Consider the following 24635-nt stretch of genomic DNA (forward strand, 5'->3'; position numbering starts at 1 on the left):
AGCATTAGGGAAAGAGGTCTTACAGACCACCCAAAGCAGACAGTAATTTCAATGCACATCTTTTTAGTAATATTAAAAGGGTACATTTACAGGGGGATATTACAGTCATTGGGGGACTTCAACTATCCAAATATTAACTGGGATAACCTTGAAAATAGCGGAGGACAAAAGCAGGAGTTTTTAGAAATAATCAGTGACTGTTTTTTAACACGGTATGTTAAAGCACCAACACGGAGTGAAGCCTGTCTAGATTTTGTAATAATCAGGATAGAAATGAAGGTGTAGAGAAATGTAGGAGATTTAGCCACTAGGGTCATGTGACCATAATATAGTACAATTCTTAGTGTTTTCGAAGAGAGCAAAGGGATGCAAAGACTAAAACTGTTAAGTTTAACTTTGGTAGGGCAAATTTTGAACATATGCAGCCAAGTCTAAGAAGGATGGATTGGGATAAGCTTTTAAATATGGAGACAGTGGAGGAACAGTGGAACAAGTTTAAAACCCTTATATAGTGCAATATGTTAAAAAGAACATAGCAGCACTAAAAAAAAGTCCAGGAAAGAGCAACTAGGCTAATTCCAGGGCTACAGGAGATGAACTATGACGAAAAAGCTGAACCTTTTCAGTATAAGCAAAAGGAGAGTAAGTGGTGATATTTGTTTGTAGTGTTTAAAATTATGATGGGAATTAGTCCAGTAGATCAAAACTGTTATTTTAAAATGAGTTCATCAAGAACACGGGCACACAGTTGGAAACATGTTAAGGGCAAATTTCACACAAACAGGAAGTTTTTCTTTACACAGAGAACCATAGACACTTGGAATAAGTTATCAAGTAGTGTGGTACACATTAAGACTTCAGGGACTTTCAAAACTAGACTTGATGTTATTTTAGAAGAATTAAGTGGAGTGAGCTTTGTTGGGCCTGTTCTTGTCCAGATTGTTTTAATGTTCTAATGTAACATTTTTTGATATAATGCCTATATTAGAACACACACAATATTATTTTCACTCTTAGAAGAAGAAAAACCTCTCTACAGTGATATATCCTATATGATCATAGGGTCTTGTAGTGTATTACAGACAAATTTCAATGCATGTCAAACCAACATCAATATAAATAAGAAACCAAATCACCTCACACAACCCAAACTACTAACCTCAAGCTCTGATATGTCTTATCCGAATCAATAAACAAAGTTGTATTAATTTAAAAAATGAAAAAATTTAAAACATGTAAAATTTTAAAAAAGGTTCTTTTGTACCTAGATGTGCCAACCTGTCTGGGAGTCGTAATTACACCTGGAATGTGGTCATTCTCTGAGAAAGTTTTGTTTACTCGAAGCAAACTTTTGTGAGGCAAAACCAAGCAGACGTGTGGAGAACATACAAATTCAACACAGATGACAGTCTGGCCAGGATCAGAACTACATCTGAATAAGCAGTGTAATTTAAGGAACAATATTGCCTCACAAGGTTGCTCCTCATGGAACTGTTCAAACTGATGCCTCTTTAGTTCTCTGTAATACAGCATATGAAGCCCAAATCTACATAACTGTTAGTCACTTCTTCTAATCTACTTCTTCTAATAACTGAATGCTTTGAAGTAATAATTTTACATTTATTTATCTGCCTCTTTGCTAGTTCAGAAAGGGGTCACTATTTTAAGTAGGACTCAAGATTTACAATTCTTGTAACTTGGGGCTTATTCCTTTTGAGTGGACAGTAAGGCAGTACTAAGCCTTATCCTGTCTTCTGTACCACAATTGAGTCAATTATTTAATGCCTAATTGCCAAGTGTATTTGTATTAGAAAATCTTAATATTATTTTTATTATATTGCACCTACCTGTATCTGATATTAAGAAAGGCAGAGTACATTCTACTGAATTTACTTTCTTACTAGAGAACTACCATATATATATTGTTGGACATAGCCATTTTGATGGGATTCATCCAGTGGCTTTCATCCAAGTCTTAACAGGGAAGATTTTGTAAGAACATTCACGAATTATGTCATGGACTTACTACAAATAGTTCCACTTATAATAAGAAATGGTAAAGGTAAATCCATACTAGATGGAAGTGGTGTTCCACTTTAGCATTTAGTTGCAGTCCACTTTATATTGCCCAAACATATAGTTCATGCCTGTTTTTCAGATTTTTTTTCTTTTTCTTTTTCTTTTTTTTTGATACAAACATTTTATTAGAATCTTTACAAGGAATCTGTGTCATGCGCAGTATAAAAATATGATGACCAGAGGTTTCAGTATTTAATCTTTTTAATGGTACACATTAAGCATGTCAGTAATTTAAGAGACCAAAAAATCCTGGAAAAGCTGATTAGATTCACACTGTAATTAGCTAAGGGATGCAGGCCAGACAGATGGGCTGCATGAAGGCTTCTTGCTTGCTGTTAACTTGCCAGCTTAAGCCAGCTCTCAGTATTGTAAGTGTTGTGTCTGTTTTGTTTGGAGAGGGTGTGCTTATAGGAATTATTTTAGGCAATTCATTGAACAATCTTTATTGTATGTGGGGAACACCATAGGGTGGGCTACCAAAATGTATCTTTCAAAGCACATATGTACTGTAAATAATAATACATTCCAGGAACATAAATGTGGGAAGAAAGCACATTTTAGAGCTAGGAGAAGATTCATCAACCAATTAATGTCCTAAACCTGCTTTGTCTAAGGCTAGGGGTTCAGGATACCTGAGCATCTCAAGGTGTGTGAAAGAATAGGCACTGAATTACAGGGCATGTACTTTCTTGCACTCACACTCGCTTTAATTTGTATGAAGTCAATAGGGAGTCCTCAGTCACCTTAGCATGCACATGTTTGGGACAAGGGAGGGGAAATTATGATACCAGTGTTAAACCCAGGTCATCCTATGGCCAGAGAGGTGTAGTAGTTATTGCTGCTGCTTTTCAACTTGCGTTCATTTGGTTTAAAAACTTCTCATTGTTTGTGTGCCGTTGCGCAATATTAGTATGTGCATTGGAATGCTTGCCAAATTCAGTGAAATTCTTTCCTTTATCTTATCAACATGCAAAACATTGTCAGTCTCTGGTCCAGGTGGAACAAGAATGTGTAAAAATACAGAACTTCATTGTAACAGCTGGAATCCTCCTTATTCATTCCCTTCATAATTAAAAAAAATTAAGTATTTCCTATTACTTTGTTTGCTGTGTGATGGATTGGTACCTGTTGAGCATCTACTCCAGCGTAAACCTACAGTAACTACAGGCTCCAGCCCAATGTAGCCTTAATAATGATTTGAAAAATGATGTGTGGATAAAGACAGGAAAGGCTTCAGATATTAAACAGTACTGTTTTCACAGTGGAATAGATAAGGGAGAATCCTTTATCCTATTCGAGTGGATGAAGAAGCTTCAAGGATTAGCACAAAGGAGAGTTTTTTCAGGGGGAGGGTGTGACAAAAGTGGTTAAAACTTTTACAAGAACAGAGACGATCCAATAGTCTTAGTGTCTTCCCCAGTGGTACACAGCCTAGTTAGGTGTTTTGGAATGCTTAGTTTCAGGAATTTATAAAAGTCTGTTTATGTGCTGATATGAGAGGTCTTCCTGAGTCCCTTTCACTTGAAAGTTAAAGCAGCCTGAGGCACATTCAAGAAACATACCAGTACTAGAATTTTGTAGCAATAGTCAGCAATGAATATTCACAGAGGACCTAGCAAATGTAAATTCAGTACAAAATCGAATGATGAATTAAGGTGCAGACCTACAATAACATGTCAGTTTGTTTTAATAACTGCTGTAATATTTTATGCTGTAGCCAAATGAAATAATTTATGTACATTTTGCTTATTTTCTGAGTTTGATTAATGCATCCATTGGGTTGTGAACTTCAGGAACCTATCCCAGGAGCACTGGTCACAAAAAAAAAAACAATTACCAGATGGAAAGCTGTTGCAGTCGCAGGAAGAATGATCGTACACCTCAGAGCTAGTGACTAAGTCAGGATTTAAAGCTAACTCTACTACCTTAACATTCCACCCCTCCTGATCATTCATTCATTTAAAGAGTACTTTTATAGAACCTGTAATTTATATTACAGTACTATCACATAGTCTTTAGAGACAAATACAGATCTATCTATCTATCCATCTATGTGACCCGACATATGCGCGCCGACAAAATAGCGCCGATTAAAACGTGCCGTCAAAATCACGCCGACAAAATCGCGAAAGTTTCATTAAATATGAATTACTAGTTTAAAACATATATAATAATGTTTATTTTAGAAGTCAATATTATGAGACGCGGCATGCCATCAGCACGGCACGCAGATAGTCCTTAAGATCACGCCCTGCATATGTAGGAAGAATTGCAGCAAGGGAGTCCCACTCTCGCGATTTTCTCATGGTGATTTTGTCGGCGCGCATTTGTCGAAAAACAGTTAGCGGGTTTGTTGGCACTCATTTTTCCGTCGCGGCTTTGTTGGGGCGCATATGTCTATCGCGCTTTTGTCGGCTATCTATCTATCTATCTATCTATCTATCTATCTATCTATCTATCTATCTATCTATCTATCTATCTATCTATCTATCTATCTATCTATCTATCAGTCTGTTTTATGCGAGTCTGGAGTCTCACAGTCTAATAGATCCAAGGCAGGAACATGAACACTGAAAAACATGCAAACTCTGAAGTCAGGATTTATAAATCAATGCAGTCATGTTTGTGTACTGGAAATATGTTCTTGTTTTTACCTTCAGAAATGTTTTTTTTTATTTTTTTGTTTCATCACATCCCTGGTAACGTCATTTGAGTTAATGACTTGTTTGTCACCAAGGAAGTTTCCTGCTGCCACGTTGTTATGGTGCCTTCTCCAGTCTTTGACGTAGAAGTTGCCATCTGACATATTTAAGGAAAAGTGCTTGCAGATGCTCCTGTGTCTACATTTTCAAATAAATGAAGAACTTGTTCAAAAAGCAAACCTAAACGAATAATATACCAATTAAGAGTGCCAGGTGCCATCTATAGCTTGGTTTTGACTTAGAGATGATTTGTTCCTTTTATGAGGCTTTGCTCGATTGTTCAATCACACTTGTTTAATGACGCAGAATCATGGCTAGCATTTGGTAAACTTCTGCCATTGGATTTTTTTGTCATATGTTATAGAAGACATGTTGGTCACATCAACACAGGATTTTACCTTGCCTTGCATAAAACAAAACGATTTTACAAAAAACTAATTTCCACAAGACTGAAGGTAAACATATTATTTTCCTTGGTGTATTACAGTGATTTGTATAAAAATGTCACTTTTTCATGCCCAGTGTTAAATTTAAATATAAAGAAGTGATAAAGGCTTGGGGTTCCTTATAGAGAAATCTCGTTAAAGTAACATGGTGTATGTAAGCCTAGTTCTGGCAGTTTCAATTACAGCTCCGACTTGGGAAATAACCACAGGGTATGAAGACAAATGCACTGATGGTCAAGAGACACATATCAAGCCTACATTAATTTGCAGAGTAAGGTTAGGGTCATAGTTCTTAATCTGTGTCTGCAGCTTCCTGATTGCAAAGGAGATAGCGAAGTACGTCAGCCATCTGGTCCTAGTTATGCCTTCATTCCTGTGTTCTCTTTAAATTACTCCCTGATATTACACCTAAGAAGGAGAACAGGCTGGTCAATGGCCAAAGATAATGAGTTGAATGGATCAGGAGATGAAGTAGCCAAGAATTTTTGGGGAAAAATAGTCAAGGAAACAAGGAAAGAACTGAAGACAAAAAATTCAAAAGAGTGTCAGCAATCAAAATAAGGTCCAAAAATCAAATTCAAAAACGAAAATGTGTTTTCCTAACTGTCACTTACAAGATTCACTTCCTACTTACCTTTACCATAAGCAATTTGGTACTGTTTGTTCACTATTCAAAAACTTGGATGCTTTTACTGACTGGATGTTGATTGCATGCAGCAATGTGCCAGCGATCATATGGCCAGCAACAGGCACCATTACTTCTACTACAAACAGTACAGCCACAGGAATGAAAAGAAACCACAAAATGGTAGCTTCCACGATAAAAAGGGGATTGAAATAAGATGTCAAAAATACAGTATAACATTTAAATAAAACAATGTGAAAAAATGTATCTCATTAATAAAAACAATGACAAATGAAAGAAAGTGAATTCAAAACACCTGTACTATTAGAAGACGAGCAGACATCAGTCTTGAGAGCTGTCGCTTAGTTTCAGTTTTCGTCCTGTAGTTAACTGAGACCATCAGATTAAGTTCACATTTGAATTCAATGAGATATAAAACACAAATTTGAGCCCCATGCCTTCAGGGTGTGTTAGAATAAAATGGTAGAATAAAACATTGATATACTGAATAATACCACAGAGCATAAAACATAACTTGTTATTGTATTGTATTCCCGTCAAGTACCTCATGATAGTGCATGTTGCAACTGGCTGTTTCTACAATAAACGCTGATTGACTGATTAATATAGTACAAGTGAAATAATAAGCATTTTATAGATTTACTTATTTTTTTATTTCTTGTTTATAAAATATTGTGGTAATTTCTCACATGCATAACCTGTCCTTACACTCCATGTCAAGACTGTTGTTCTCTTTAATTCATCCATTATCGCTTGTCTGTCACTGTGTGTATGAGAATGTACTGCTGTGCATTTTTTGCTAAGCAATTTATGAGAAATTTTGGAACTATCTAAGACCTTGAGCTGCGACAGTATGATAGGATTGCAGTACAGATGCTTTAAGAAAACACCTCGGCATACAGTTGGAGAACCGATCTGTCATTACAGCTTTCAGTGTGATCTGGATTTAACCTGGGTGGTAATGTGGCCACATCTCAGAAAAATGTATATTGTTTTATTCTGTTAATAAAATAAGGATTCCTGCACCATCGTTAAGTTCCTTTGTAAAGCAATTAATGCTTTCATTGCTCATCATTCTGAAATTTTGTTTAATGTATAGCAAGCTTTGTTTTGAATGTTTTGAGTCACTTATGAGGAAAATGCCTTTGTGCAGCTGAGGAAGAAATTAAAATTTGAGCAATGTGCTTATTTACTGTTTGCCTCAAGAGGTTCTTCGCTTATTGAGGAAGACGTATTGTGACAGCCAGGGGCTTTGTCACAGCCGGCTAGCCACTCTAATTGTCTTTTGAGGCCACCTGAGCGCGACACAGCTTGGCCAGCTCTTAACTAGCCCAATTACCAGACACTTTATTATGTACGTGGCTTTCACGATTTGGGCATGAGGCCTTTGTCAAAGCTTCCTGCTGATTCCTTATAGCACTGCATATCCTGAATGTGATTACACAGATGACTGTTGTTAAGACAATTGGAAATTACTAGTGTTCTATAAGAGTTTGAAAAATAAAACATCATAGTGCCAACACCAAGAGCTTCTTTTGTTGTAAAAAAATGCAAACATTTAAATGAAGAATAGTTTACAGTCTAATTTATATTACATCATCTAATAAGAAAATGTCAAAAAATGTTTGCCGCTTTTTTCATTGACATTCTTATTACAGGAATTCTTTAGATGTTTGTCTCATTTTGGACACTTGTTTCATTATAAAGTAATGAGTTGCTGTCTTAATGGTGTTGTATGTTAGGCAACAAAAGCTGGCACTTCTTTTTAAAATTTACCTTTAGATAAGATTATCCTTAACCAAGTCTTTAAAAAACAATACCAAAAAAGCTATGCAAATTTCTTTGACACCATACCATACCATTTTCTAAGCCTGCTTAGTCATGAGCTGGGTTGTCTGGGGTTGGAGCCCATCTTAGCAAGGCAGAAACAATCCCTGGATAAGGCACCAGCCCACCAGGGAAAATAATGTAATTTCCAAACATATTTCTGAGTAATATGCAGCAATTCACTAATACAACAGAATTTCATGAGCTTCAACTAGCAGCAATGATAGGTTTAGCCATATTTGTATAGAAGCTGTGGGTTCATATACACATGGTATATGTGCATGTATGAAATGCACAATTGTGATGCTATCAAAACAAGCCCAACATAATATAAAATTTAAACAAGCCTGGAAATGTGTTATTTGAATCTGGACTATATGACAGCAACATCAGGTACAAGGCAGGAACCAATCCTTTATGGAGCAGTCCTGATTGGTAGATCATAACCACACCCCCTCACACCAATCAAAAGAAAAATTCCAGTTGGCCAAATCTGCATGTCTTTTAGGATGCAGGAAGAAACCAGAATAGCTGGAGAATGGACAATGGAGTAATATGTAGACTTCATACAGTTAGTATCCTGTAGGGGTTTGAACACAAGACTATAAAACTATAATGCAATAGCCCATGTGAAATTTAAATGAATAAAATAATAAATAGATTTTTTATTATTTGTGTTGGAAATATTCAGATAGTAGATAATACTTTAAATATTTTCATACCAATATTGTAACACTTTCCATCACACAAAGAACCATAGACACATGGAATAAGTTACCAACAAGTGTAGTACGACTTTAGGGAATTTTAAAACTTGACTTAATATTATGTAGGAAAAATTAGGCCAATGGTATTGGTAAACATTCTAGTACTGAATGGCCCATTTTTGCCAAACTGTTTTAATGTTCCAGTTTCATTCTGCACAGAGTGAAATTCTGGAAGTAGTGTAGTTCTAGTAGTCAAAATTATTTAAAATAATGAAATAAAAAATATTTCGCACCCAGAGGATGTGGAGCAAGAGGAAAAAACATGACCCTGTAAAACTAATGGCTCTTTAGTATGGAAAAAGTGGAGGTAATTGTGCAGAAAGGACACCCATACAGCCTGCTTAAAAAGTGTCCTTTAGAAAATGTTAGAAAATGATTGCAAATTGAGTATAAGTGTTTGCTTTGTGGGATTAGTTTGAAAAGGAAAGCTTTAACAATATGCTCCGAGGCTAGGGTGGGTTGAGTGGGTGCGATGATGGGGGATTATTATTATTATTATTTTTAGATACTGACATTTGTTGCCACATGGGAGGAAATTAGGCAGGCACTTTCTCAATGTACAACTTGATTTCTGCATTTACATTACTTTTTGTCTATATTTTTAGTCATATTAAGAAAAGTCTAACAAAATATCTTTAATAGACCAATCAGATGTACTGTATATACGTATATAAGAGAAAACAACATAGCCAGAAATCTAACAGTATTTTACTGTCGGTTTAATCTTCTTTGGAAAAACAATCCATCTGGTCTGTTTTTTGAACATATTGCATCTCTTCAGGCAACATCAAGCAGAAGATGGAAACGAGGGCCTGAAAGGTCCTCAAATTCGTTACAGATCACATTGCATCAGTTTAGAGCCACCAGTTAATCTAGCATGCACGTACAGTACTGTATTTGGAATATGGAATGAAATCTGTTAAGAGCTGTCTGTGGCTCCACCCTTAGCCATACAATCTGCCTGTAAACTGCTTTGGCCCCTCCTATAGGTGTGTGTTGCCGTGCAGTGCTAATCAAGTGGCAGTCACATGATGAGAGGGGCAGATGAAATGAAAGAGGGATCCTTTTCTAGCCACATTGCTCTAGCTTTGTATAGTCTGCATTTGCCCTTTTTGTGTACAGTATTTGGATTATTTTTATTTCACCATTTTGTCTGTATTTGAATTCTAAACTTTATCTCACCTTTTGGTACCTTTGCTTGCTTATATTTTGTATGATCTGTTTTTGGCAATTTGCTTGTTCTCATGACTGTTCTCTGTATTAACTTAAGTAAACAACAGTTGTTTTTTTTGTTCTTGTATGAACTTGGTTTATGCTGCTAGTGTTGTGATTTTGTTGTTTCTTTATTTTGCTTTTTTTATTGATAGTTTCATTTTGCTGACTTTTCTTGTCTCCATGGGTTTTTTAGTATGTAGTATTCATTGTTACTATTGGTTTGGGGGTTTGGATTAATTTTCAGCTGGGTGATTGTTTTACTGTCTTTTTTTATTATTAATGATATTTTAATACATATAAAATGCATATTAATGATATTTTATTCACTGTTTTCTTTGCATCCCGTCAATACCATGTGATCACAATTACCACTGCCAGTGATGTCAGTATCCTTCTAGTATAAATATGGTGGCAAATGATCAGTTCAGTGTCAGTCATTGAATGAAACTCTATTAAAAAGAATTCTGGCATAGAATAGCTTCAAAGAGGTTATTGATAGGTTTGCTTCTGTTTTGAGTATTACTTTGTCTTTCTAGTTTTAAGACTTTATGATGTTTATGCTTTTCCCAGATAAGACCCTGCTTTCCTCAACCTGTTCTCTTGTCCAGTTCTTTTGGCACCCATCCTCTGGTCTTCCATATACAGTATAAACAGGCTTTGTAATGCACCCACAACAGCTACATGCAATTTTCGTGGTGGTATGTCCATTCCAGTGCAGCAGCTTGATTTTTATACCAGAAGGGTTTATGCAAAAGAAAAACTGCATGAGGTTCAGCCTCTGTCACTATGTCTGTGGCTGACAAAACTATTCAGAGAAAGCCAGTAAGGAGAGTTGGAGAACATTCAAACTGCGTACACTGTGTCTAAGCTGAAACTGCATTAGAAAAGCAGTCTCACAAACCACTACAACACTGTGCTGTAGTACAAGAATATTAATGCTGAAAATGGCAATTAACTTTTTGCCAGTATAATTTAACAACCGCTCAACAAAATTAAATATTGCTACATGGTGTGAACGTAGACCACTCTTCTGACATGTGTCTCTTTCAGAATATTACCAAAGAGTTTAAAAGCAGGCAAATTTATTTAATAAAGCTGCTATTCCGCTAGATGTTTCTATATATGGTTAATTCATGTTGGCCATGTAGAGTGGCTAATCCACTTGTATGCCTTTTAGGATTATGTCAAAACCCTCTCCCTTCTTACTTGCTTTGTCTCCTTCTACCCTGGACTGCTCTTCTTATCAGTAAAGCCTTTACCCTAAACACTCCTCCCATCTCCCACTTCCTCTGGCTTAAGGAAGCTTTCAACTTTGCCTTACTGTCACGTTCAAGCCCTGCATTGCCTTTCAAAGTATTGTGTTAGGCTACTGGGACACTCTTACACCTCAGCTCTTGGGTCTCAGTTGTGTCTGAAGGGCTGAATCTCTGAAGCAGCTCATATTTTAAAGAGACCATATATAGCAGTTGGGTAGGTTAGGTTGTATTAACCTTCTGCTCAACTTGCTAGTCCTCACAGTGGGGCACCATCTTAACAGCTTTCATGCCAAGACACCATATACTTCCACTATTTAACCAGTTTCACCTGGAGTGGTTTTGTCCTCTTATCAGCACTCCATGGCTTTTCTGTTCCCCTGCATGTTTCTTTCCTTCTACACTGGTGCCCTGTAGGTTATATTTCAGGGCATTACGGTATACTGTTCTCTTGCAAACTCTTATCTTCCCATACCTCCATGGAAACATGTTCTTTGACCTTGGTGTAAGTTTCCTGTGAGACCTATGCTAATGCTAATTGTGGTCTTGTCCCTGGTACCTTTTTACAATGTATTTTTGGTACTCTGGCCTGTTGGGTAAAATTCTAGTTTGGCAACTCTTGGACTCTTAAATGGAATGAATGGGTTACCAAATGCAGATACAGCTTATTTATTATTTTATTATGAATGATTAAGGAAATAAATGAAAATTTTTATATATGCAGCATGTAAACATTAACGATGTCTTCTTTTAGAAACTAATAAAATGGGTAGTCATTTGCATAGATTGAACTGGTAGCCTTGTGACTGAAAGTATAGTGCCCCAATCGTCAGGTCATGTTCTCTGCAAATTCATACTTCCACTCAGTGTCTTAGATCCATCCATCATTGAACCCACTAAGTCCAGTTCCAGGTTGTGACAGCATCAGGCACAAGGCAGCAATCAGCCCTGTGTAGTATGTGCCAGTTCATTACTCACTCGTGCTGGGGCAGTTTAAATTGTACACTCAGTTTTACACACATTGGTGGGGGGACTAGAGAAGATAGGAAAAAAAAGACATGCAGGCATCTGGGTTCAGTTTAAATGTTGGGGAATTAACATTCTCTTTGAAAGGTACGGATTTCAAGGCAGAAAAGCTTCTCTTAGTGCTGGTGAAAGTGATATCTTCTCCCTTGATTTCAGTCACCACTTTAAAGTGTGCTGCTAATATTTAAGCCTATATGTGTTTCAGATTGGAGCTGACATGAAAGGCTGAAGGAAAAAAAAACTGACAGATTCTAATTTTAGACATTAGCTTCTTAGGATTGTCATTAGAAATGAGTTTTGGTGTCGTGGTTTAGGGATTAGATTTGATGGATCTCTTGTTCACTCCTGAAAAGAATTAAAGAGTTTTTTTTTTCTTCTTCCCTGAAAGCTATAAGATATAAGACAGCCATTTTTCAGCAAGTTAAACACAATTTAAAAACTTCAATTGTTATAAAACTTTAATGCCATGATTTTCCTACAATATGCATAGGATAGGAAGTGACCAATCCATTACAGGGTGCCCACAAACACAGGCTTGAGCAATTTTGTGACCAAGTAGGATGATTTTCAATAGTGTCAGGAAACAATGTCTGTTAAAAATAATACACACAAACAAATACAAACTTTTCAGGGTCCATATTGGTGGGTAACCTTAACCTTGCATTAATCTAGGATCAAATGTGATTAAGCAGAAAGTCAAAACTTCAGTTACTCTTGTACCCTTATCAGTATCACATCCATTCTTCCATTTTAATCAACCTGCTTTATACAATCTTAAGGCTAATCAAGTGACACTGGAAGGGAGGAACCCGTAAAAAAAATTATTAATTCAGTCATTACTTATTTCTTTATGGATGCAGAGGTGGTTTGTCATGTGGTAGGTGCGGCAATGTGCTGCATCAGTGCGTGCTCCTAACCATTCTTATTTCTTTAGGGAGAAGAGAGTTTGAGCTGGTAAAGTCAGAGAAACTACTGAGACCAAACTTTGAAGGAGAGCCAGTCCATTGCAGGGCGCCCTCACATATACTTTTTTACTAACTTATACTGGGTCACTAGTTAAACTAAAACTGTACTTAAGTAGAGGGAAAACCGTAGCACCTGGACAGATGAATACACTCGGAGAATGTGTCGACTCCATATTATGAGTTGAGAGTTTCAGTGCATTCCGTTGGGAGGAAGCGCCAACCAATGCTCCAATCATCAGGAACCAGAAAATAAATATTTTTTAGAAACTGAGATTGGCCTAAATCAGTGGTGCCCAATGCGTTGATCACGATTGACCGGTAGATCGCAAAGGCAGTGCAGGTGGATCGTGTTGCATTCAAAAAAAATTTTTTTTAAACGTTAGTCTATCATATATCCTCCCTATGGCATTTGCCACTTGATTGACATACAGGGCGGCCAGTCTGAGATCTCTCAAACACACTGATCATCCTGAACGCACGATCAAACACGTGAGCTACTGCAAAACTCCAGCTGTGATCTAGTTAGCCTTCCAATTTATATCGACTAAAGAAAGGAGTTTAAAAAAAAATTATTTGGGGAGGGTATAAGCTGGATGTGGAATTGGAAGAGGATTTTTTTTCTCACTATTGTCACAATCGAAGTGCGTTTGTCTGATCTATCAATCTATCATACCTATTCCAAAGAAGGAGAATGTGGAAAGGCACTTTCGAACTGTTCATAAAAACTACGAAACTGACGTCCTTCCAAAAAGTGATCTGAGAAAGAGAAAGGAGAGGGAACTTAAATCGCATTTAATCAGACAGCCGTCATTTTTCACTCGGCTGAATTCAAAAGATTCTTGACTGCATTATTCGGCTGTACTTATTTATGCGAGTCAGCCTTTTCCCACATGACGATTATTAAATACAAACAGAGTAGTGACCATAAATGTATTGAATTGTTATTGTGCCATAAAGGTTATTCAGTTATGCAAAGTACAACAACATACATTATTTTATGTATAAAGTATACTCAGTGTGTATATATATACTGTATATATATATACAGTATATATATATATATATAGCATTTTTAATGTAGGTAGATCATTTCGACCTGGTCATTTAAAAAGTAGCTCGCAAGCCGAAAAAGTGTGGGCACCCCTGGCCTAAATGTACACATAACTATTGTGCATGTATATTTTGCAAAATAAATATTATAAACCTACTAATATCATGCAGAATTGTAATTTTCTTTTTTACTCCTTTCATTCAGCTTGGGATGTTTATACATGCATTCCTGTCTAAATCTATTAAACCCCTTATAGGTGTGTTTTAATATCCTATTGGCTTTATTGACTATAACAAATACATAAAAGCAGTCACATCCCATTGTAATTTTTTCTCGTACTGTACATCATGCAGTAGTTTAACTTTATTTTCTTCTACAGGACATTACTTTTCTAGTGCTCTAGGAAAATTACTTGCTTCCCTCTTTTTACTGGTTCTTCCAATAATTTCTTTTCTGCTGTCATATTCCAAAACCTTTTTTGTTGACCTCGACCATCTCTTATTTTATTTTCTGTTTCTAGCATGAATTACATTTAAAAGGCTGTCATATTACTCTCCTCTCTTCAACTGAATGAACCATTTTTCTGACTGAAATACATATGTCTTGCTTCTAATATTGGCCTAAATTATAAAGTCCTGCCCTTTCTTTCTAAGGTAGTCATCATATTTCACTCAATTCCAACTTTATCTATTGCATCAAATGATTTATGTTCATATCCTTTATATTAATTGTTCCTTCTTTCTATTGTGAATCTGAATTACACTTTTTCAAATATGAAATTTCCTTTAATTCTGTACATAAATCTCCTTTGACTTTTGAATCTTTTTCTTGACAATAATTAATACACTCTGGTACTTCTTCCCATATTGTGCATTGTTTGATTGTGTTTGCCCTTGTTAAGCTCATTTTTAGTTAACCGTCCTAATCTTTTCTACTTTTTACTTATTTCCTGTTGTTTCTTACCCTTTACATACTCTATCTATACATATTTTGAGCTTATCGTTTCTTATTCAGTAATCAATCAACTAAGCAATCAACAAATCATTCTTTCAGTTATATAGCACCTTTTGCAGGATACACCATCACCATACACTTTACACAGTGAACAAGGATATTTTTCAGAATATACAGTAAATATAAGACTCATCAATTACATTGTACAATCCCAATTCGAATGAAGTTGGGATGTTGTGTAAAACATAAATACAAACAGAATACAATGATTTGCAAATCCTTTTCAACCTATATTCAATTGAATACACTACGAAGACAAGATATCGAATGTTCAAACTGATAAACTTTATTGTTGTTTTGCAAATCTTCACTCATTTTGAATTTGATGCCTGCAACACGTTCCAAAAAAGCTGGGACAGGGGCATGTTTACCACCGTGTTATATCACCTTTCCTTTTAACAACACTCAATAAGTGTTTGGGAACTGAGGACACTAATTGTTGAAGCTCTGTAGGTGGAATTCTGTCCCATTCTTGCTTGATGTACAACTTAAGTTGATCAACAGTCCGGGATCATCGTTGTCATATTTTGCACTTCATAATGCACTACACATTTTCAATGGGAGACAGGTCTGGAATGCAGGTAGGACAATCTAGTACCCGCACTCTTTTACTACAAAACCACGCTGTTGTAACACACGCAGAATGTGGTTTCGCATTGTCCTGCTGAAAGAAGCAGAGACGTCCCTGAAAAAGATGTTGCTTGGATGGCAGCTTATGTTGCTCCAAAACCTGTATGTACCTTTCAGCATTAATGGTGCCTTCACAGATGTGCCAGTTACCCATGCCATGGGCACTAACACACCCCCATACCATCACAGATGCTGGCTTTTGAACTTTGCGCTGATAACAATTCGGATGGTCCTTTTCCTCTTTGGCCCGGAGGACACGACGTCCATGATTTCCAAAAACAATTTGAAATGTGGACTAGTCAGACAACAGCACACTTTTCCACTTTGCGTCAGTCCATCTCAGATGAGCTCAGGCCCAGAGAAGCCGGCGGCGTTTCTGGGTGTTCTTGCACTTGTAGATGTAGCGACGAACTGTGTTAACTGACAATGCTTTTCTGAAGTATTCCTGATCCCACGTGGTAATATTCTTTACAGAATGATGTTGGTTTTTAATGCAGTGCTGCCTGAGGGATCGAAGGTCACGGGCTTCCAGTGTTGGTATTCAGCTTTGCTGCTTACGTGCAGAGATTTCTCCAGATTCTCTGAATCTTTTGATGATATTATGGACAGTAAATGATGAAATCCGTAGATTCCTTGCAATTGTACGTTGAGAAACGTTGTTCTTAAACTGCTGGACTATTTACCCACGCAGTTCTTCACAAAGTGGTGAACCTCGCCCCCCCCTTGCTTGTAAATGACTGAGCCTTTTGGGATGCTCCTTTTATACCCAATCATGACAAACACCTGTTTCCAATTAACCTGTTCACCTGTGGAATGTTCAAAACAGGTGCTTTTTGAATATTCCTCAACTTTCCCAGTCTTTTCCTGCCCCTGTCTCAGCTTTTTTGAACGTGTTGCAGGCATCAAATTCAAAATGAGTGAAGATTTCAAAACAACAATAAAGTTTTATCAGTTTGCACATTCGATATCTTGTCTTCGTAGTGTATTCAATTGAATATAGGTTGAAAAGGATTTGCAAATCATTGTATTATGTTTTTATTTATGTTTTACACAACGTCCCAACTTCATTCGAATTGGGGTTGTAAAATAATAGACTAAAGTCTACATAAGTACATAACATTAGAAAAGTACAGTGGAATAGATATACAATATGAGATGTACATGTTACAGAATAGTAGATTAAAAATCAACATATTTTTTCTTTTATACTATGTTTTGGTAATGTTGAATGTTGGTAAATGAATTAAATATTATCATAACTTCCAGACAACTTTGGATTCGCAATACTGCTTAACCTTCTAAGACGGTGGTTCCCAACCTTTTCTACGCTCTGTAACCTTAGAAAATGTTTGATTTATGTTCATGCCCCTTACAAAAGTAATCTCACATTTCAAGTTGATATAGTCAAATTTCTCATTTTTGAACCACATACAATACTGCGATTGAACAAATTAAACTCAAAAAAATTAGCTTTTAAATATAAATTGAGCAATTTACCTTGATAAATCTCAGTAATTTTGTAAATGTGTATCCTGTGAAGCTTGAACATTCGATTGACGATCCAGGAGTTGGTTGTATCCTGTGAAGAATCAAGTGCCACAAAATCAACTATTGAGGGATTTGTGGGATTGGAGACCCCCATTAATCAACAGGTGCTGGTGTGCCACTAAGCAATGAAACACAGTTGTCCCCCGATAACACCATCTCTGCTGCTCAGAAACAGATGTCCTGCCCATTCAAAATTGCTGCGCTACTGCCAGGACTGCCAGCAGGAGAAATGGGCTTAGAGTAAGCAGTAGGTGCATCCAATTCAGTGTCCCTTGCCCAGAACAAAAACATCAATCAAACCTTCTCAGTGGATCATTGCAAGGTTCAAATTTCATTCTCTTAAAATATGTTATTGGCCTTTATGACTACTCTGCCCTCAGCAAGGAACACATTTCTGAGGGTTGTTTGCAGGTGACAATTGAGTGTGTAGTGCTTGATTCTTTTCATATCATAGAACAGGAGTACTAACTAAGAAATGACCAACAAATGATGGCACACTGCAAAATACCAGTTGTACCACAATAAAGTTGGACAATGCACCTCACTCAATTTTGGAGAATCGAGAGACAGCTGACCTCTTTGTCATACTCCCTGAAATGCCATCTCGCACCCATTGGGAGTACCTAGGAAGAGAGTTTGAACATAAGAACATAACAAATTTGACAAACGAGAGGAGACAATTCAGTCAATGAAGCCTGTTTGTTTAGCTAATAGCTAAGCTGTTCCAATATCTCATCCAGAATCATCTTAAATGTTGTCAAGGTTTCTCCTTCAACTACATGTCTTGTAAGTTTGTTCTAGATTCTCAAAACTCACTGCATAAAGAAGTGTTTCCTGGTGTCAGTCTTAAATGCATTTTTCCTTAATTTCCACTGGTGTCCTAGAGTACTTAATTCACTGTTAAGTTGAAAGAATTCTGATGGATCTACTTTACAAATGCTATTGAGAATTTTGAAGACCTGGATGAAATCCTCCTCTGCAGAATGAGCCTTTAGAAATATCAGAAGGCTGGCATCAGAGGATATAAGTTGTCTGGCGTGTTGGTAAGGTACACATAACAATGAGGCGTTGAGCCGATTTGCTTAATAAGACAGAAGGAGAATGTTAAACATAAAATCTCACAAATACTCTTTGCTATTTGTCTTAATGAATCTCTTACCTTCCATGCACATCTTCTCCTTCTGCAATTTTCCTTTTTGTCTCTCTGTTGCACCTTCACCAAGAAAGTCATCTTCTCACTCTTCTACTTACTTCCATCCTTAAAACCACTCAATTTTCTTTAATTCTTTCAGTCCATTTTTCAAGGTGTACCTATTTTCTCATTCTTTTTTAAAATTCTCTTATATTAACTTAATTTTTGCTATTCTGACTTTTTGAGCAGCACTTATAACTGAAGATCTATTACACTTATCTTATCTTATCCTTTTCATCAAAGAAACCTCTACACTCTTGTCCTTTAATGTAGTAACCATTGCGTTCTTTTTCTTCTCTTCTCCAGTATCAATTAATTACTTTGATTCATGTCCTTAATATATCCACTTCTAGTCTGAAGGCTCTTCTACAGTCTTTTCTTCAATATATCCAGACACTGATCATCTCTTTTCCTTTCAGTTTTATTAATGTAATTACTTTGCTTAAGTATGTTTTGCTCTTTTAGTCTTCCTCACCCCGCTATTTTCTTTTTCTTCCTTCAATGCTTCTTTTATTGAATTACTCAGCTGCACTTCAGGCACTTTAGAAGCTTGCTTCCGCCAAGTAAGCAAACCTCACAACAAATGCTGTTCTTATGATTCAGACTTTTCTGTTGCCTTCCTCTTTCTTCTGTGTACTACAGGTACATCATGTTTACTCAAGTTACTATCTAGGTCAGCAGTTTGCTATGTTGTCACTGTTAGAACATCCTATGTAGTGATGAACCTGACAACCCAGAGTACTAAGATGCCACCTGCTGTAAAGCATGGATTGTTTGACTCTTTTGGGTTTTAAAGAAATGGCGAACTCTCACACAGAGACAAATACATCTGTTAAGTACAGATCTGTGCCAAGGAGGCCATGATGGAGTACAGTTAGGGTGATAGTGTGATGGATGGTAGATTTGGTGGCAGACTACATCACTTGTTTCTGTGGGTAAAGTCCACATTGTTCCCAACATTATAAACATAGCTAACCAGGGCTGATACACAGTTGCTCCAGTAGTATTGTATTATGATAATACTATTACTATGTAATAATACCATACAAGTGGCACAATCATGTAATGGTAAGTGCTACTGTCTCACAGATCTGGCATAGTGTATTCAGATCCTATGCCTAATTGTTGTTTGTGAGTTTAATGTGTAGTGAATTTAAACTGCGTTTGTGTGGTTGTGCCTGAGGCAACCCTATGATAAACTGGTGTTGCTTTCTTCCTTGGTGCCAGGATAGACTATGGTGCCCATGACCCTGATTAAGTGACATTGAGTACTTGTCTTATTTAACTTTAGGGAGTGATGTGCTAAATTGTAAAATAAATACTATACATTGATGTGTATGTGTTTATAAACTGCTCAAAAAAATTAAAGGAACACTTTGAAAACACATCAGATCTTAATGGAAAAAAAAAAATCGTGCTGGATATCTATACTAATATGGACTGGGTAATGTGTTAGGAATGACAGGATGTGACATCGTTTGATGGAAACGAAAATTATCAACCTACAGAGGGCTGAATACAAAGACACCCCAGAAATCAAAGTGAAAAAATGATGCGGCAGACTAGTCCATTTTGCAGAAATTTCATTGCAAGAACTCAAAATCATACTCAGTAGTTTGTTTGGCCCACACGTGCTTGTATGCATGACTGACAACGTCAGGGCATGCTCCTAATGAGACGATGGATGTTGTCCTGGAGGATCTCCTCCCAGTTCTGGACCAGGGCATCACTGAGCTCCTGGACAGTCTGAGGTGCAACCTGGTAGCGTCAGATGGTCCGAAACATAATGTCCCAGAGGTGTTCTATTGGATTTAGGTCAGGCGAGCATTGTGGCCAGACAATTCCTTTATCCTCCAGGAACTGCCTGCATACTCTCGCCACATGAGGCCGGGCATTGTCATGCACCAGGAGGAACCCAGGACCCACTGCATCAGCACAGGGTCTGACAAGGCATCATCCTGATACCTAATGGCAGTCAAGGTGCCATTGTCCAGCCTGTAGAGGTCTGTGCATCCCTCCATGGATATGCATCCCCAGACCATCACTGACCCACCACCAAACTGGTCTTGCTGGACGATGTTACAGGCAGCATAATATTCTTAACGGCTTCTTCAGACCCTTTCACGTCTGTCACACATGCTCAGGGTGAACCTGCTCTCATCTGTGAAAAGCACAGGGCACCAGTGGTGGTCCTGCCAATTCTGGTATTCGATTGCAAATGCCAATCGAGCTCCACGGTGCCGGGTAGTGAGCACAGGGCCCACTAGAGGCCATTGGGCCCTCAGGCCACCTTCATGATGTCTATTTCTGATTCTTTGGTAAGAGACATTCACACCAGTGGCCTGCTGGAGGTCATTTTGTATGGCTTTGGCAGCGGTCATCCTGTTCCTCTTTGCCCAAAGGAGCAGATACCATTCCTGCTGATGGGTTAAGGATCTTCTACGGCCCAGTCCAGCTATCCTAGAGTAACTGCCTGTCTCCTGGAATCTCCTCCATGCCCTTGCGACTGTGCTGGGAGGCTCAGTAAACCTTCTGGCAATGGCACGTATTGATGTGCCATCCTGGAGGAGCTGGACTACTTGTGTAACCTCTGTAGGGTCCAGCTATCACCTCATGCTAACAGTAGTGACACTGACCATAGTCAAATGCAAAACTAGTGAAAAACAATCAGAAAAGATGAGGAGGGAAAAATGTCAGTGGCCTCTACCTGTTAAACCATTCCTGTTTTGGGGGTCGGCTCATTGATGCCCCTCTAGTGCCCCTGTTGTTAATTTAATTAACACCAAAGCAGCTGAAACTGATTAACAACCCCCTCTGCTACTTAACTGACCAGATCAATATTCCAGAAGTTTCAGTGACTTGATGCTATACTCTGATTAAAAAGTGTTCCTTTAATTTTCTTAAGCAGTATGTATACAGCATATATAATAACTAACTAGACATTAAGCCTGTTACAATAACGGGCGCTAGAACAGTATTGCATAAACATTAGTAGAAACAGTCTATATTAAGTGGCAAGGGACCTTGACCTCATTCTGTTTGTTGTCTTAATTTTTTTGTTAAAAATATTTTTGCTAGAAGCCTAAAGTAAAAGTAAAATAATATTAAAAATAGAAATGTATATGACAATACAGTAAGTATAATTAATATTGCCTTAGTGTAAAACTTTATAACAATCTGTAATACACAATATATGAAGAAAATATTTAGGAAAATGTTTTTATTTTTTTACCTCAGGAAATTTTTCAATAAAATTTCATTATAGACAACATTTTTTGTAAACACTCTTGTTCACAACCATCTACAACCTTGACAGCAACATCTGTAAAACTTCTAACTCTTGATAATGCAACATATAACTGACCGTGGCTGAATACTGGTTCTGGCAAGTAAATGGCAACTTTTTCTAAGGTTTGCCCTTGAGCTTTATTAATTGTTATGGCAAAGGCTAATGTAACTGGAAATCAATATGGGGAATATTCTGACGCTCATTATCTTTTTTACAATCGATATATTTGCTCGTATTTTTCTTTGTCTTTCAGCCTTTCTTTTGTTAATGTTTACTTGCTGAGCTGACTGTTCTTCCAGGAGATGTTGCTTATATACGATTTGAGTGTCTGTGTCTTTTGTCCTACTTGACGTGTCCTTTTTTTTTGGGTGGCATGTTGTTAGTAGATAGTAAACATGCACGGGGCAGTATGTGTGGCGTCTCTCCAGCAATGGATTTTATGTGCGCGGCCGCGACTACCCAATCAGCACTCTACCCAGCAATGCTGTCCTTTATTTGCTTATCATGCGAGGCTACGCCATTCACTGTGTGCCCAGCTTCCAGTGTGTGTGCGTCGATGCCGGTCGTGCGTGTTGCACCGAGCCTTGCGCATGCGTACTTCACCAAAAGCCACACACACACGGACACCTGGACGCACACAGGGGTTTTATTAAAGAGGATACTGTACTCCATTACCCTGACCTGGATTAAACAGGTTTGGAAATTTTACGTTACTAATACTATAATGCTAATATTAAAAAATACTTTGAAGTGTAAATGCATAAACAGCAATATATTTGCCATGACAAATGTTGCACATCCTTTCAATTCATTTCAGATATCACCTGGACAGGACATGCTGTATTGTACATTGTTATATAATGGTGCACACAAAATCCAAGGTGAAAGGTGTGCAGCACATAAGTGACCCGATGAATGATAAAAGCAGCTCTCAGGTATAAGAAAAGCTTGATTCATTTTTGCTGCCTTCTAATCCATTGTTACGGCCATCTAGCTATTAGTGAGTTATTGTATAAGGACAGATAAATGATTAAGAGGAAAGATGTTCCCATTATATATTTAATTTTTCTGTGCTAAAGAATAATGCCGTTTGAAAGAATCCATTAAACGGAACAATATTGTTCATGGATTTTCTCTTTGTTTCCTTCAGGTCAGCCCATGACATCAGCCTGGAAGAATTTGATGATGAGGATTTATCAGAAATTACAGATGACTGTGGAATTGGACTAAATTATGATTCAGATCCTTATGAGAAGGTAAGACAAAATGGGAGTGATTATGTAAAAGCACCACTTTATCCTTTGGTTACAAAACACCTATAAAAATGTTAACATTGTACAAGATGTAAAATTACATGAGGTTTGGGGCAGGTAAATTGAGCTTGTGTGTTTTTGAAACAAAAAACACGGCCATAAACCCTACCTCTTTACTGTCATGTGTGGGCAGTGTGCAGATGTCTAGTTTGATACAGTGTTGTTTATATTTTGAGTATTCTGACCCAGATTTGTATGCTTATTTTATGGATCTGATATGTTTTTTTTTCTTTGATATGTCTGTTATATGTCCACAGTTAATGAATACATTACACTTCTCATTCTTTCCTTTATAATTTTGATCTTAAGCATTTCAGTTCAATGGCAGGAAAATGATAATGGCCACATCTTTTAAAGTCATGAAAACTGGTTCTTAGCATAAATTCTTATCACAAATCACATGTTCCATCTTATATTAGTGATGTGATACACTATCTCACAGTTTTTGACCTAAACATACATGCAGAAATTTAGATATATTTAACCTTTTAGGTAAATAGCTTCATATTGATCAATGTGTTTATTTATATTAATGTGTTGAGCTATACACAGCTGCCAATCTTCTTGCAATATTTTAACATTGATGGTCACAATAATGGAGAACAATTGTTTTGATATAAGTGTTATGGAGAATTATGAGCATATTATTGTGAAAATTGTGAGACTTACTAGCTACATTTACTAAGTTTATCTTCTCCCACCCTTGAAGATTAATACAAACACAGATACACAAATACACATAGTGATCCAATCCAGACAAAGTCTCCAGTGGGGCCCAATTACCCATCATTCCGCAGTATTCCACCTAGGACGCAGCTACATACGCATTCACTGAGATCCCAGCCAGACAAAGTCTCGAGTAATGCCAAATGGCTGTCACTCCACAATATTCTGCATAAGGGCACAATGTCATCAGCACTAACAAACGTGTGGGTTTCCTTGTACCATATATAAATACACAATTCGTTTAGTTATATGCCATTTACCAACCAAACAATGTCTTACTTTTATCACAGTTGTTCTGATTTATGATCAATCGACCTCACAGTCTTGATAAACCCGTTGGGCAAGAAAACAGCAATCTTACCCACACTAGGTGCCCTTTTATCATTTCAATCACTTTAAATGAAAAACAAAGTACAGAAAATGGGAAGATGACCATGGTAAGATGAGAGCACTAGTATGATGTTTATATCAGGGCTCCTTATCTGTTTTCTGTTTGGCTAGGATCTCAAACAAACAACAAATGAACTATTGACTAAATGAAATCACCATAATGGCAGTGCATGAAATTAAGATTGATTGGTGCTTTAGAAACTTTTTTTAGGTGACCTCTTTTATCATATAGTTATGTACACAGAATTTGTATTAGCCAGGCCCATTGCTTCATGCTTTTGCTGATTAATTTCCATCCATCCATTATCCAACCCGCTATATCCTAACTACAGGGTCACAGGGGTCTGCTGGAGCCAATCCCAGCCAACACAGGGCGCAAGGCAGGAAATAAACCCCAGGCAGGGCACCAGCCACCACAGGGCACACACACACACCCACACTAGGGATAATTTAGAAGCATCTAACCCACGCAGACACTGGAAGCGAACCCGGGTCTCCTAACTGCGAGGCAGCAGTGCTACCCACTGAGCCACCATGCCGCCCGCTGATTAATTTG

At 37.3% G+C, this 24635-nt stretch overlaps 1 protein-coding gene across 1 annotated transcript in view; it reads left to right on the forward strand.

Annotated features, from left to right (window-relative positions):
* mapk8ip2 (mitogen-activated protein kinase 8 interacting protein 2) overlaps nucleotides 1-24635 on the forward strand; it is a 229440-nt gene that overhangs the window by 69650 nt on the left and 135155 nt on the right. The window contains exon 2 of the mRNA XM_039761511.1: nucleotides 22801-22906. Coding sequence (XP_039617445.1) covers nucleotides 22801-22906 — 106 coding nt within the window. The remainder of the gene's footprint in view (nucleotides 1-22800; nucleotides 22907-24635) is intronic.

Source organism: Polypterus senegalus, chromosome 8 (assembly GCF_016835505.1).
Source record: "Polypterus senegalus isolate Bchr_013 chromosome 8, ASM1683550v1, whole genome shotgun sequence".
Classification (NCBI taxonomy): domain Eukaryota; kingdom Metazoa; phylum Chordata; class Cladistia; order Polypteriformes; family Polypteridae; genus Polypterus; species Polypterus senegalus.